This window comes from Archocentrus centrarchus, chromosome 10, assembly GCF_007364275.1.
Source record: "Archocentrus centrarchus isolate MPI-CPG fArcCen1 chromosome 10, fArcCen1, whole genome shotgun sequence".
Lineage (NCBI taxonomy): Eukaryota > Metazoa > Chordata > Actinopteri > Cichliformes > Cichlidae > Archocentrus > Archocentrus centrarchus.
Genome location: NC_044355.1, coordinates 29726163 through 29740433, shown reverse-complemented (window position 1 = coordinate 29740433; position 14271 = coordinate 29726163). Strand labels below are relative to the sequence as shown.

The 14271-nt window shown below is 40.4% G+C and overlaps 1 protein-coding gene across 1 annotated transcript in view; it reads right to left on the bottom strand.

Moving 5' to 3' along the window:
- LOC115786548 (zinc finger BED domain-containing protein 4-like) overlaps positions 1-13888 on the bottom strand; it is a 115545-nt gene extending 101657 nt beyond the window's left edge. Inside the window, exon 1 of the mRNA XM_030738737.1 lies at positions 13775-13888. Coding sequence (XP_030594597.1) covers positions 13775-13888 — 114 coding nt within the window. The remainder of the gene's footprint in view (positions 1-13774) is intronic.
- Positions 13889-14271: the final 383 nt, after the last annotated feature.

Genomic DNA, 14271 nt, shown 5'->3' with positions numbered 1-14271 from the left:
TGAAGTTATTGCATTCAAAAGATTTTCAGAAAACTTGACCTCTGACCTTTTTACCTTCAGGTCAAGGTTGCAGAGATTCAAACTCAGCCGAGATTTACAGAAAACACTTAAAATCACAGCACAGAGAAATATATTTTGGAAATACATACATCAGCCTATATGGATCATCAAAATACCTACCACTAGTCAAAAACAACCAATGGAGTGTGTTAGTTCTATGTAATATTTTTATTGAAAAATATCTGCATTATTTTACACTGCTGCTTTATGTTACTGCTGTAGATCTGTTGGACTAGCTTAATCTACAGTAATACATCATCTTCTACAGAGTAATAGCATTGTGGCTTTCCTGTGAGGACCACATATCTTTAAAAATTCAGCTCTTGGTGAGCTCAGATAAACAGTCATACATCATAATTGGACACCCACGAAAATGACAGGAACAACAGACGTATTAGTCTCTAGAAGCTAGCTTGACTTTCTGGCAGTCAAGATAACCTCTAGAGATAATGACTAACTGAAGCCACAATTGGGTTCAAATAACTTTAATGCATTTGTTCAACTTATACTAATTATATATATATATATATATATATATATATATATATATATATATATATATATATATATATCTCAACTTACATGCAATTTATAAATATGCAGTATATGGCTTACATGAACTAATGTTAATGCTAATGCTGCTAATTTATGTTATTTGTGCATCTTTGGCAGCTACTTACTAATTGTTTTAATACATTTTTTGGCTTTGTGGTTTGACAAATTCCACAATTAAGGGCAAAGATGCTTACTAGTTTTTATGGTACTACCAATCCACTGTGATAGACCTGCCTAGTAAATTTTGAAAAGCATTGTTGAGCCAAGATCTCAGCACGGGTTGCATGTGGCACCATACAAGGTCTGTGATCATGCAGTTTTTGTAGGCTTGTGTCCTTTCATTTGGTGAAATCAAAGATATGTAGACATCAGAAGAGAAAGAGAGACTGAATAAAACAAAGACAGAGAAGAGAAAGAATGAGGAGTGATAATACATTTGAGATGGAACAAGTGAGTCAGGCAGATATTAAATTATTCTCTTTTGATTTACAATAATAAAACCATTTGATCACTGGAAATGTCCCCATTTTTTTCCCCCAATGGGAACTGTTCTTCTCCCTCCTAATATCTTCTGCTACTGTTCCAACGCTATGACTGCAGGCGAGGAGGGACAGAATTAAGAATAAAACAATATTTGCTCCAAAGTTAGCACTGCTCAGCCTTGCAGGATGAACTGTGGCTGTATGTTTGACTTCACATCTTTGAAGCATATGTGTCTTTCTTTAGAGCCACTCGAGTGAGATTAAAACATAAAGATCTTCCTGTATGACTTACAAAACAAAGTATAGTGCCAAAACCCATGTGAGAAGACTGCATTTAGTTATAGATCATTCAATGATTACAATGTCAGTTTGCCTTGAAATCTTTCACTTCAAAGAACTCTCCTTTTTCATGTTTGACAAGCTCCAATAAAAGTGAGATATACTCATTTGAAATCAGGATATTCTGTAGCCAGTTGCACATGAAGCTTGCAGTTTGAAGATTTCTTGACTGGTAGTTTCATACTTATCTCTTATTTTAAATTATGAATGTAACTGAAGGGGGAATGAAGCCCTTGACTTGGGAAAATGACATTATTGTATGTTTTTTCTCATTGTTAACCAGTCCCAGTGATAGGCAGGTCTCTCATTCTTCCACACATTGTTGCCCTGCTCGTTGTTATCAGCTCCAGCCACGTACGTTACTTCCCAAAGGGGCTCGCCATTGTAGTTTTCATCAAATGTTACTCAGAATGGAAGAAATAGATCATTAGTTGGGGATTCTGGTTCTTTAGAGTTTATATAGCAGCAGCATGGTGTATGTGGGATAGAGTCAAAAAGGACCATAGTGTGTGACAATGAAGGAACATGTTTACCTGAGCATTGCAGCTCACTGATGTGCCATTAATATTTTCTGTAAAACAGTGGAGCTCTGTGGCATGAAAGGAGAAGCTATATCAGGTTTTCAGTATATAGGCAGAACTTGAAGTACATTAGGGAAAGAGTAATTGAAAGAGCGATGACCATCTTTACATGGTCGTTGCTTACTCATAAAATATGGAATATCACCAAATATGTTGAGAATGCCAGGTTCAGGTGATTTGATATCAGTCTGATTATTATAGCCAGATCTGAATGACGTAGGGCTTTGGACTGAAAATGGATGAAAACTCCCGAAAGCTAACTATGTTATCTGGCATAGTGTGCTGAAATGAATAAAAACCTACAGTATGATGCATCTGGGATGTCTCGTGACGTCTCAACAGAAAGAGTAGCAGTGTATAATTCACTGCATTGTCTTCCATCATGGTCCCCCATTTCTCTGAGAAAGAGATGGAGGTGGTGAGGCTGTGAGATGTTTTTGACTGCAAAGTCTGTCCCGCAAGGCATCAGTCAGTTCCACCCAGCATGCAGTCTCCTCCATGAAATGTCAGATGTGGGCAACAAAAGGCCCAGGCAGCAGAGGACTCACAAGCGTATGAAGGCCTGCACGGTAGCTATGCAGAGAGTGATGGCAATCCAGAGATCAAAGGCAACTGTAACCATTAATAACTATTACTCCTTCTAGCTAGAGCTTGTTGGCCAAATGTTCTCTTTCTGTCATCTTGGCCAAAGCAAACTGTGAATGAATTTGGACTTTTAGAGAGGGGTGAAAGGGTTCTCCTGGAAATAGCTCTGTGCATGATAACATAAGAGATTCTTAGTCAGGATAAAAAAAACTGCTGTAGGCATCAGTTTTCTGTCTTGTTTTCACACTTGATGGAAGCCAAAATTGTAATTAAAATTTGATCAACCCACACCGTCAGTTGCTATTGTCCATTTAAATTCTTTTTCTGGAAATCCCTATCTAGCACCTCCTCCCGAATGACATAATGCATGTTGTGAAAGCCAACCAGTATGACTGATAAGGGAGCAGTGGCTCAGTTATGAAAAGGTAAGATAACTTCTTAATTCCCTAATCTGACAAAATGAGCATTATGACAGACAAAAATGTTACATAGTCTGATTAGTATCATACAAATCTAGTTTTAATGACTGTTCACACTAGAAAATGAAAACAGAAGTAGTTCTGTGTTTATGTATAGAGTTACAATGATCTAATCTAATTCCATTAGCTTTAGCTTTAGCATAGTCTCTGTTTGTGCTTATGTGCTATATTTGAAAGCTGGCTTAAAGTTCTTGATTTTACATTTGTGAAGACATTTCATAATCAATCAATCAATCCTTTATTAGTAACTGTACACAATGTACACAATGAAATTACGCTTCCAGAACACCTATCCAACGACATGTATGGTGAAAAAAGTAACACTAAGGACACTTGATCAGTCAATTACCTTGACATCACGATGAATTATTTCATAGAAATAACATTTAACATTAGCAGTTCCCTTCCTGCAGCACAGACAGTTTTATTGGAAGCAACAGAGAAGTTTCAAATACAAAAGCAGGTCACTGACTAAGAAAAGGAAGACAGAAAGGTGGCCCCTCATTCAGCAACAGAGACAAGGCAGCTTGGGAGAAGGCGAGCAGCGAGCCTTATAAAAAGGCTGTGCTGAATTAGCGTGCAGCAGCAAAGAAAGCAGGATGGAAAGAAAATGGAAAGAAAGAAACAAGAGAGAAAGGCGAGGTTCTGTTTAACTGAGTTTTATAAAAAGCCTGTAAAAAAGAAAAAAGACCTCTGTGTGTTTCCCACACAGGTCATCACAGAAAGGTCCTTTCCACTTGAAAAGGAGTTGGTGCTGAATAGACTCGAGGTCCTCTTCAGTCTGATGATGAAGCCTTCCTGCTTTTACTGGAGGAGGGCCAAAGACTCGAGTTCAAGAGTAGCGGACTGAAAAAGGGTAAAGAAAGCAAGAGATGAAAAGAGAGGCGAAGAAAAACTGAAGAACGAAGGATGAAAACAAGAATCAGAAAATTGGAAAATCTCCACAAAAGTGAAGAGAAATTGAGGGCATGGAATCTCAACAGTCATATTTCTCCAACAAGGCATTTTTTGTGACTGTAGCTGGCCTAAGCTTGTTATGGGAAAGAGATTCAAAAGTAAAGTAGGAAATTTTATAGTGTATCTGCAGTTAGAAGATAGCAGAGATTGGTTAAGCGGTTACACAGACTTTCAGTAAGAATGTGGCTGCATAAATTAGAGCACTGTGAAATAAGAAAGGTCTTTAAATGTATCATACATGCACACATTTAAGGTGCTCAACACAGCCCATTTTCCCAAATGTTCAAATAGATGTACAAATTATTGTGCATATCTACTAGTGCACATACAGGTCTCCTATTTTTTTTAAAAAAAAATAGCATTAAACATCATATAATAACAGGGAACATCCACTTCTTGACATTTAGGGACACATTTGAGGCAAAAAAGGATGTTCTGAATGACTGCAGTGTGTATGAAAGCTTTTTCATGAGAGTTGACCTGATGGAGAATGCGTTGTAGCTCACTAATGATGGGAAATGATGGGAAATGGTGGCAACATGGTGTGCAAAGAAAAAAACTCTTTCACTTTGTCTCCTTTCTTGGCTGTGGAAGACATGTCAAGAGCAAGCCTTTTGCCCTGACAAAGAACCATTCACATTTAAATATTTTACCCCTGAAAGCCCACCCTGACTTCTCTTTATCTTTCAGATGATGTGAATGACAGCGTGCTTTTTGAAAAATTCTTTCATGAGTTGTACTTTGCAAGTTTTTAGTTGAAGAGAACTTTGTCAACTCTTAACATTTCCACCCAACTGAAAAGCCAGCAGGGGACATCCATCCATCCATCCATCCATCCCATCTCATTCTTATCCAATCCTCAGCTCAAGAAACACTGTCAGGTGACCCTGTATGTATGAAAGCCATGTATAATAGTCTTCATAAACATGCATGAAGCCACCATGATGTCACCTGTCACCATGTTGGCTGTTTTGTTTTGAAAATAATCAAATGTAGGCTATGCCAAGCTTCACCTAATGTGAGCAAGCCGTGCAAACTGCACAGGTACAACACAAAAACACACATCTGCTAATTAGTGCAACAGTAACAGATTAAGCAACAGACTAAACAGGTAAATGCGCTGGTTCTTACATGTCTCATTGATACAAGCACTTTTTTTTTTTACACTCAAACGCTTTCTATCGAGCACGCGTTCAATTCTGATGAACGCATTGGAGAGCAACCTGGGGTTTAGTATCTTGCCCAAGGATACTTTGGCATACAGTCTGGAGCAGCCAGGGATCAAACCACCGACCTTCTGATTAGTAGATGACCTGCTCTACCTCCTGAGCTACAGCCACCCCATAAAAAAAACAAAAAAATAAATGAATGGGGGAACCATCTATTCATATCGAGCTTTGTGTCAATGAAACAGGCTCCGGGTTGTTTAGATGGATGGAAACTTTTTTTTTGCAGCAACATACAAAGAGTTTGATTCATTTCCCACATTGCAGCAGTCAGTGGCTTCAGTTCCTTATGGTAAATGTCTGTATCTGTTTGCCAAGTATCCTCATTTTAACATGCATCTGTAAATCTCTTTAAGATATTTTGCACCTTGTTCAAAGCAAAGATGTCTTGTCACTAATGCTTACTGCTTCTCCGCTCAGGGTTTCAGTGCAGTACCATCACGGCTTAAACCGAGGAAATTTTGGTACTGAATCATTTTCGGCACAGCACATTTGTCTTTTCTCAGAAATCTTGCTGTTTTTTGCTTAAGCACTCTCTCTGACCTCTTTCTGTCCTGTAAATCTGCTGCTGTATCATCCAGGGCAGCACCTCCTGTGTTGCATTATTCTTGCCACAGTTTTAGGACTGTGCACCAGTCTTTTCCACTTAGCCTCCTCCACACTGGAGCTGCAGTTTAACACGTCAGGAGCAGCCATTTCCACCCCTGTTAATTGCCCACGTCCACTGACAGACAACATCGCTCACAAGACAAGTAGTTTAATTTAATTTTTTAAAAGTTTCATGAACTATCACTGAAAGACAGTGATTTTACATTTTTAAATGTACACTGTATGGGTATTTGCAACAGTACCTCTAGGATTTCTTTGCTGCCTACAAACTCCCGTCAACAGTCGATAACCTGCACTTCCACAGAAATATACAGAGCTGCTTACTGACAGAAATCCCACTTTTCATATGATCACTACAGGCTAATATGCTCTCTAGAGGCTGCAGATGTCACACAAAATAACTTAATCATCTGACTGAAATGTCATAATCAGTTATGATGTCACTTGCTCTAACTAGGGCAACCTAATGACCACAAATTCAGCATCACAAATAGTAACTGAGAGCCAGCGTTGGCATCTTTACTCAAAAAGTCATATTATACATTCATGCATTACTCTACCTACTTATTCTCTGTAGAAATTAATTCTTGATACTACTTTGATTACTTTTATGTTACTGCATTGCCATTTAAAGTGGACATAAAACATCACATATATTAAGGCTAATTTCCACCATGGAGTTGAGCGCAGATGTTCACAAGATGCGGTCAGCACTATTTTATGCAATAATCAGTTATCTCCAGGTTAAGTCTTTCTTTTCCCAACTACACCCAAACAGCTGACAACATAACAAGTTACTAGATGTGCATCATGCCATGAACATAACTAAGTTTCTTACCAAAGCATGATTGGAAATCCGAGCATCCATCAGCACATCCGCAGGGAAAACAGATCAATGTGAGAAATAGGGATATAAGTGAAGGAGACTATAGTGTGTTTTTTAAAACATAAATCTCACTGTTGGAGCCAGGCGCAGCATAAAACAGACCTCCTTGGACTGCTTTTTAGATTCGGTTTCCTTGTTTCCCACTGAGTCATTGTTCTTTCACCAGTTAGCTAACATGAACTTATGTAATTGTATTTGCAGCAACCAACCAACTTATTGATGTCATGTTCTGTACTCACACATGCTCTAAAAAACTTTCAACACTTACTTTTGTCAAATTCTGCTTCATGAACAGTGTTATGACTGTGGGAGCTTTTTAGAGTGGGGCTCCGTGGTGTAAATTAGCCGTCATAAATGTAGTATTTCATGTCCACTTTAGGAATTCAACCCTTTTGCTGCAGTTCCAAACACTGCTTTTGTTACTTGTTGAAGATCAGGCTTTGACACATTCAGCTCTAACACCACTCTGAGTTCTTCACTGCTAGCTTTGTGTTAGGAAGTAATGTCCATTTCTCCTCAAATGTTGTAGATGAAAAAAAAAATGATGTTTGTCTTTTCTTTCCACACATCCTGCAGATAGTTACATTTTGTTAAACACAAGATTTCATATCAGAGTTTTTCATCTACAAACTATGCCTCAGGAAAGGTTTTCACCACCATGAAATTTTAGCACACACAGTCTTCATCATCATTATAACTTTGCTTCATTATTCTGAGATATTGCAATTTGCGATTTTATACCTACACTACAAGTGAGCGGCACTAAAGAACCGGCACATTAGTGATTTCTGCTGTGGCTCCATTAATTTAATTGTTTTTGAGTTCACATATTTAGTAGCTTACTGATTTATTTAAATTCAAAAACAGGTCTCTTAAAGAGATTAACAACCTGCACTAGATGCAAACTCCAGCAGTTTTTTATTTATGTTTTATTACAGAATTACTAATAAGCAATAAAGTGACTGTTATAACAGAATCTTGATTCAACCCATCCACAGTCCCTAAAAACTCTTGCCATTTTGTAAGTGGTATGTAAAAACTTTTTCCTCAATATTATTGTCTGACAAACAAGAAAAAATCTTTTATTTTCCATTTCTATTGGTATCAAACAAGGAACAAGCTAGTTAGTATGAGCAGTGATAGCTCCAGAGACACAGAAGATCACCACCTACACAAACTTGTGAGGGACAGACCATCAAAGGAAAAAGGCATCTGTGTTTGACTTGTGATAAATGCCCACAGCTGTCGGGATAAAACTCTAAAAGATGTAACACTATACAGTAACCTTAAACCTATAATGATGTTGAGAATTTCACATTATTGAAATAAGAAAGATAACTCCTCATTAATTGTATTATACCAGAATTTTTCACTGTTGCTTATCCCCATATTATCTTATCTATTTCTGCTAAGATATAATTAGGTTCCCTATACTTGGCCTTTTCATTTTATCCCTGCTGTATCTGGACCAAAATAGCTGTGCTTTATCCCCTCTAAATCCCCCTTCTTTTTCTCATTTGTTTTCACATTTTTCTGGCAGTTCATCACTTAACTCTCTCTTATTTCACTGACTTTGTCACTTTATCAATGCCTTTTTTCCCTCCTCTGTATGAAAATAAGAAAACCATGGTGTCCATATGTAGTAATGGTGTGATGAGGAAACTCGCACACCATTGCCAGGATGATCTACACTTTTGACTGTATCATAAAAGCATATTTGACAGCATTGATTTTGCCAAATGAACTTTTGACGATGAGAGCAATTTCATTGATGGAGTCATAACTTTAGTATTAACGGACTGACTTTCTCAGTGTTAAGATAAAAAAAAAAAAAGATCTGTGCACTCTATCAAAGGGATAATCATTAATATGCTTGGGGGGGGTTGCAGCCAAAAAAAAACCTTCTACTAATGTCAGACTGCAGAAAATCAGTCAAACATTTCACTCTGGCACTGACACTCTCCCATTCCACTCTTTACCATTTTCATATTAATTATACTGCATGTAATTGAAGTAACTGAGTGAGCTGATGTTTTAGCTCAGTACTGGTGTTGCTACACTGTAAAAAAGAAAAAAAAAAACCAGAAAACTCAAAATATGAAGTGAACTTGACTCGATACATTTTTAAGTTTTCTCAGCCTCTGATTGTTGTTACTGACTTAACCAAGATTTACACATTTAAACACAAGTTCTGACAACTTGAATCTTCATGTCTGCATACACCTTACTGGTCTCGATCTCAGGGCCTTTCACATCTTAGGTAAATGTACAAACCACACACTGTTATGTGAAAGCACATAACGGAAACACTGTGGATTTGGGGAACTGTTACACTCCTAATATCCAGTATTTGAATCATTCCAGTACTTTTTCAGTGAAATGATGGGGCTGCACAAATTAATAATGCCACTAATTTGTTTTTCCAAGGCAAAGACAGCATGCATACTGAAACCTAAAGTCTGTTTACGTGCACTTCAGTTTCATGTTAAAAGCTGACCATCCAATAATGTTTTACTAACAATCAAATTAAGTGTCATGGGTCAGCTGTGTGGCAGGCAGGAGATAATAATAATAACTTAGATTTATATAGCACCTTTCAAGAAACCCAAGGACACTGGACAAAGAGTATAAATAAACAAAACAAAAAAATAAATAAGTAGACTAGATTAAGATTTGAACAGGTGAGTTTTCAACACTTTTTTGAAGGGGTCCAGTGACGGGGTGTTGCAAAGCTGAGAAGGGAGAGAGTTCCAGAGGGTGGGGGCTGTCACAGTGAAGGCTCTGTCCCCAAAGGTATGGAGGTTGGTGCGAGTGACAGTGAGCAGACCCATGGCTGAGGACCGAAGTGTCCGAGACTGTTTGTATGGAAGGTCAGACAAATATGGAGGGGCCAGAGGGATCTATAAGTGAGAAGAAGGATCTTGTAGGTAATGCGTGACTTTACTGGGAGCCTGTGATGGACCCAAGATACGGGACTCGAAAACATGATTAAACTAACCTTCAGCTTTATTTGCTGATTGAAACATGGTTTTCAGAGCTGGATGGAGCCAGCAGCACTAACTAAGAAAGCTTACTTAACTACGATACAGACAGATGGAAGAAGACAGAGTGAGCAGAGAACATAAAACACAGAACACTTGAGCAAAGGTCCCAAGACCATCACAGATACTGCAAGTGCAAATCGCATGCACATACATGGTATCTACAGGGTTTCCTCAACAGAAAATTAGTCTTCCTTAGTCTTCTTCTGTAGTAGTATTCTGTGCAACTCAGAAACCCTTGCTATCCAGCTTTGAAGAAAATCGGTGAACTATTGGGTGTTCTTTTGGTATGACAAGCTTTTGCTTGTTGCTAAGCCAGATAGATTTGAAAACTTTACTGAAATCAACAGTTACTAGTTTTTACTAGTTACTAGTAATTTTGTGGGGTAGCTCATACAGATAGCTATGTGATGTTTTGTTTGGTAGAGATGGCTAGTTCCGTTATCCCAACAGGACAAGAGGGAAATTAACATTTATTTATCAGACAAAGTAATAACAAATCACTGACCAGAGAAACTATTCATCTTATATACAGCAAAACAGATGTGGACCATGGAATAATAATAATAATAGGTACTTTTTTCCTGAACATTTTTAAAACTTCTTGCTTTTTTGAACAGCATTGTGTGAACAGCATATTCATTATAAACATTAATTTTCATCAAATAGTAATAATGTTAACCTCTTAATATTCAGTTACTGAGGATGCCAACTGTCCCTAAGACTAAACAGCTCACTGACAAGCTGGTGCATGTTAGGAAGTTAATTTTATGGAACAGGAAATATTGAACAATATAAGTGCTACAGCCCCGAGGACCTGAAATACTGGCAGTTGAACCCACAAGGTAAGTCAGCTGATTATGTGGCTGAACAGGGTGAAAATGTCCAAAATAGTTGAGGAGTGAAACAGCTGTGGATGTTTGTTGATTATGCTTTCCTCCTTCCAGTTCCCAGAAGGGATGATTGCATCTGCTGGGTCTGTATTGGTCAGAGCATACTGTCATGAAGTGCAGGTAGTCATGGGATGTTTGATGCTCACATTTCAACACTGTGTCAAGATGCCAAAGAGCAGAACATTTCTCCAAAGTGTGGCTCAAAGCACCCACAAGACCACGGCTGAGTGAGGTTTTGTGTGTTCTAGGCAGGCAAGGCACCAGCATTCCCATTTTTTACAAACCAGGCATTTGTCCTGGGTCTTGTAATTACTGAATCAGTGTTTTTGAACTACCATTTCTATTTATTGCAAGCGGACACATACGCATGTATAATTTATTATTAATTTTTTTCTGTGGAATGTGAAAACCAATATAGGCTATCCATTCACTTAAACACCAAGATCCAAAGTGTAATTAAATAAATATTGGCTCATTCAAATGATTACTGTCATATAGATGAGAGAAAGAAGGAGACTGCTGGGTGAGATCCACTGACTTATGTATAGTGAGAGAGAGAAGTGCACTGTGCTGTAAATTCATTAAATCTCAATGAAAACCGCCCATGGTTTCAAGGAGAAAAATAAATCAGGCAGAAATCTTCAGCTCTCACTCTGTAATGTTTTTTGCAGCATCAAGTGACTTCATCTTCACTTTAACCTGCAGGGTCGGCAGCAGTCCGTATCAACTGGATGGGCAACCAACTTTGACAAAGAGGCACTCGGCTCAAGTCACTTTGCCATTTAAAAAAAAATCAACAACAAAAAAAACAAAAAATGTTGTGCATATTGTGGCAGCCCAAGGGGAGGGGCCACCAGTGTAAAGACTTATGGGACTGCTTGTGCTGGCTTTCATGTGTTGAGCTACAGTGTTATATCAGTTGTTCCAGTTATATTGTGCTGCTCTCTCACTGTTATTGTTAGTTTGTAATGTGAATTTCATCTGTTTGTCTGGTATTGAGTGCGGTTAATAATGGACCACCATGACTGAGACTGTTGTGGCAGCTAATGATCTCGGGTCACTGTTCCTATTTGTGGCTGTTTTGTTTTTTTTCCTTTATGTTAATAAAGCTGCACTTCTGGGGTTGAGTGGTGTAACAGCAACTACAAGTGTCAATGTTTCCTCCTTCCACCTGAGCTCACCACATCGGTGTCAAAAGTGAGATTGGAATAGCCTGCCAGAATGGAGAGAAAGATCCAAGAACTGGAACAAGCCACAGAGCACAGCAATTGTTATCTGGAAAACTTGATGCAGCAACAAGCACAATGAGCCAGTGATGCCAGTTTTACCAGCTGACCTGATGGCTTCAGTGGACCATGACTCAGTTGCCCCCAAGTGGCAGAGAAGACAAGTGAAAGTCTGCTGTATGCAATGGATGCTGAGCCAATTCCTAATGGAGCAGTTTTTCCTACAAGCCACCCCCGCTGGTGCCCATGCCCAGCTCACAGCAGCCTGCAGCAATGCCCAAAACACCAGCCAAGCTTCCAAAGCGCAATGGGTTGACACCACTAGAGCCCTATCTCTCACAAGTCCACCTAGCAGCATGGCACAGTGATTGAAGTGATTAAGAAGCGACACACCTGGCCGAGGCATTGGAGGGGAAAGCACTGCTGGTGATTCTCAACCTTTCCCCAGCAGAGCAGCGAGGCTTCCAGGCCCTTACCATGGCACCGGAGACATAATTTGGGCAGCGGTGTTCCACCAACCAAAGCAGGGAACAGCAAGCCAAACATCATCATCAAGAAGGAGGGAACCTGGCTGCTTTTGCTGCAGATGTGCAGGTGTAAATGGACTAGTTCTTATATAGCGCTTTTCTACTCAGTATGAGCACTCAAAGCGCTTATACAGCCTGTTTGCATTCACCCATGCACTCCCATTCATACAAGCACTTCCATTGTTACGAAGCTAAGTGCTTTTTTAATTAACTAACATTCACACGCATTCATACTCCGACAGAACGGTCGGAGAGCAACTTGGGGTTAAGTATCTTGCCCAAGGATACATTGGCATGTAGCCTGGAGTAGCCAGGATTTGAACCGCTGACCTTCCGATCAGCAGGTGACCTGCTCTACCTACTGAGCTACAGCCACTGTATGCCTAACATGTTCCCTCTGGCTGCCCAGGAGGAGTTGGGCTTACATGCCTTCCTGCAAGGGCTCGACAGGAGCAGGAAAAAAATAGTGGAGATCTGCCAGCTTCAACCCCCAGCATTCCAACGACTCCACAGCAACCAACAAACTGCTGCTATGGGCCTGGTCATATAGCCTGTGACTGCCCAACACTGAACCTGAAGACCAGACCCACTCAATCACAGGAAATGACAGTGGAGTGGTCTAATGAGGGGACCACCACTCAGCCAATGGGAAGCCCTGGTTTTGTTGGTGAGGAAGAAGAATGGCCGCTGGCCATTCACTGTGGATTTTCACTGCCTCAGTCCTATCACCAAGAAGGATTCTTATCCACTATCACAGATAGATGATATGCTCAATCACACTGCAGCTGGTTCAGCTCCCTTCATCTGCAGAGCGGCTACTGGCAAACAGATATTGCCCCCTAAGCAAGACCCAAAACCGCCTTCACCATTGGGCAGGGGCTGTGGCAGTTCAAAGTCATGCCATTTGGACTCTGCAATGCTCCAGCAACATTTGAAAATGCTGGGGGACAGTCCTCATAGCTGCTGTGTTGTGTACCTGGATGACCTGCTGGTGCATGCCAATGACTTTGACAAACCTGAGTGAGGTCTTTGCTACTATTCGACAAGGTGGGCTGTGACTGAACCCAGCAAAGTGTCAGCTGCTGGCAAGAGAGACCATATTCCTGGGCCATGTGCGCTTATGGTCTAGCAACTGAGGGCTGGCTAACCCCTGTGAATGTCAGAGAGCTTTGGAGATTATTAGGCGTAGCGTCATACTGCTGCCACCATTACCAGTCTTCACCACTGCCTGACCAACAACGGCAAACACTTTAGCTGGGGGCGACACCTTTGTTGCAGCCTTTGCTCGACTCAAGGAGGCACTCACAAAACCCTTGATTCTGGCCTACCTTGATCCTCAGTGGCCTTTCATTGTAGACACTGATGCCAGCAATGTAGGGGTCAGGGCCGTCCTGCCCCAGCAGGGTGGAGACAGAGAGCGTGCTGTGGCCTATTTCAGCCATGCCGAGTCGAGCCAAGAAAAGCTGCTGAGTTACTTAACACAAGATGCTGGCTGTAGTACTCCCTCCACCCTCCACCCCTACTTGCATGGCAACCACTTCCTCCTCCACTTCCCTTTCCTGGCTTCTAAGCTTCAAGCACCCAGAAGGCAAAGTGGCAAGTGGTTGTTATTACTCCAAGCATATGACTTGGACATCCAGCATCGAGGCTGGGACACAGGTGAACACTGAGAACACTGAAGACCAGCATTCCCCACAAGGGTGCAGACATTCTAACGATGACCTGCTGCCCTTCCAGCCATCAAATGCGGCTGCCAGAATGACGAGACAAGACACAGGTGCGAGAAACACCCAGAACCCAAACTCCGCCCCCAGGTGGAACCCAC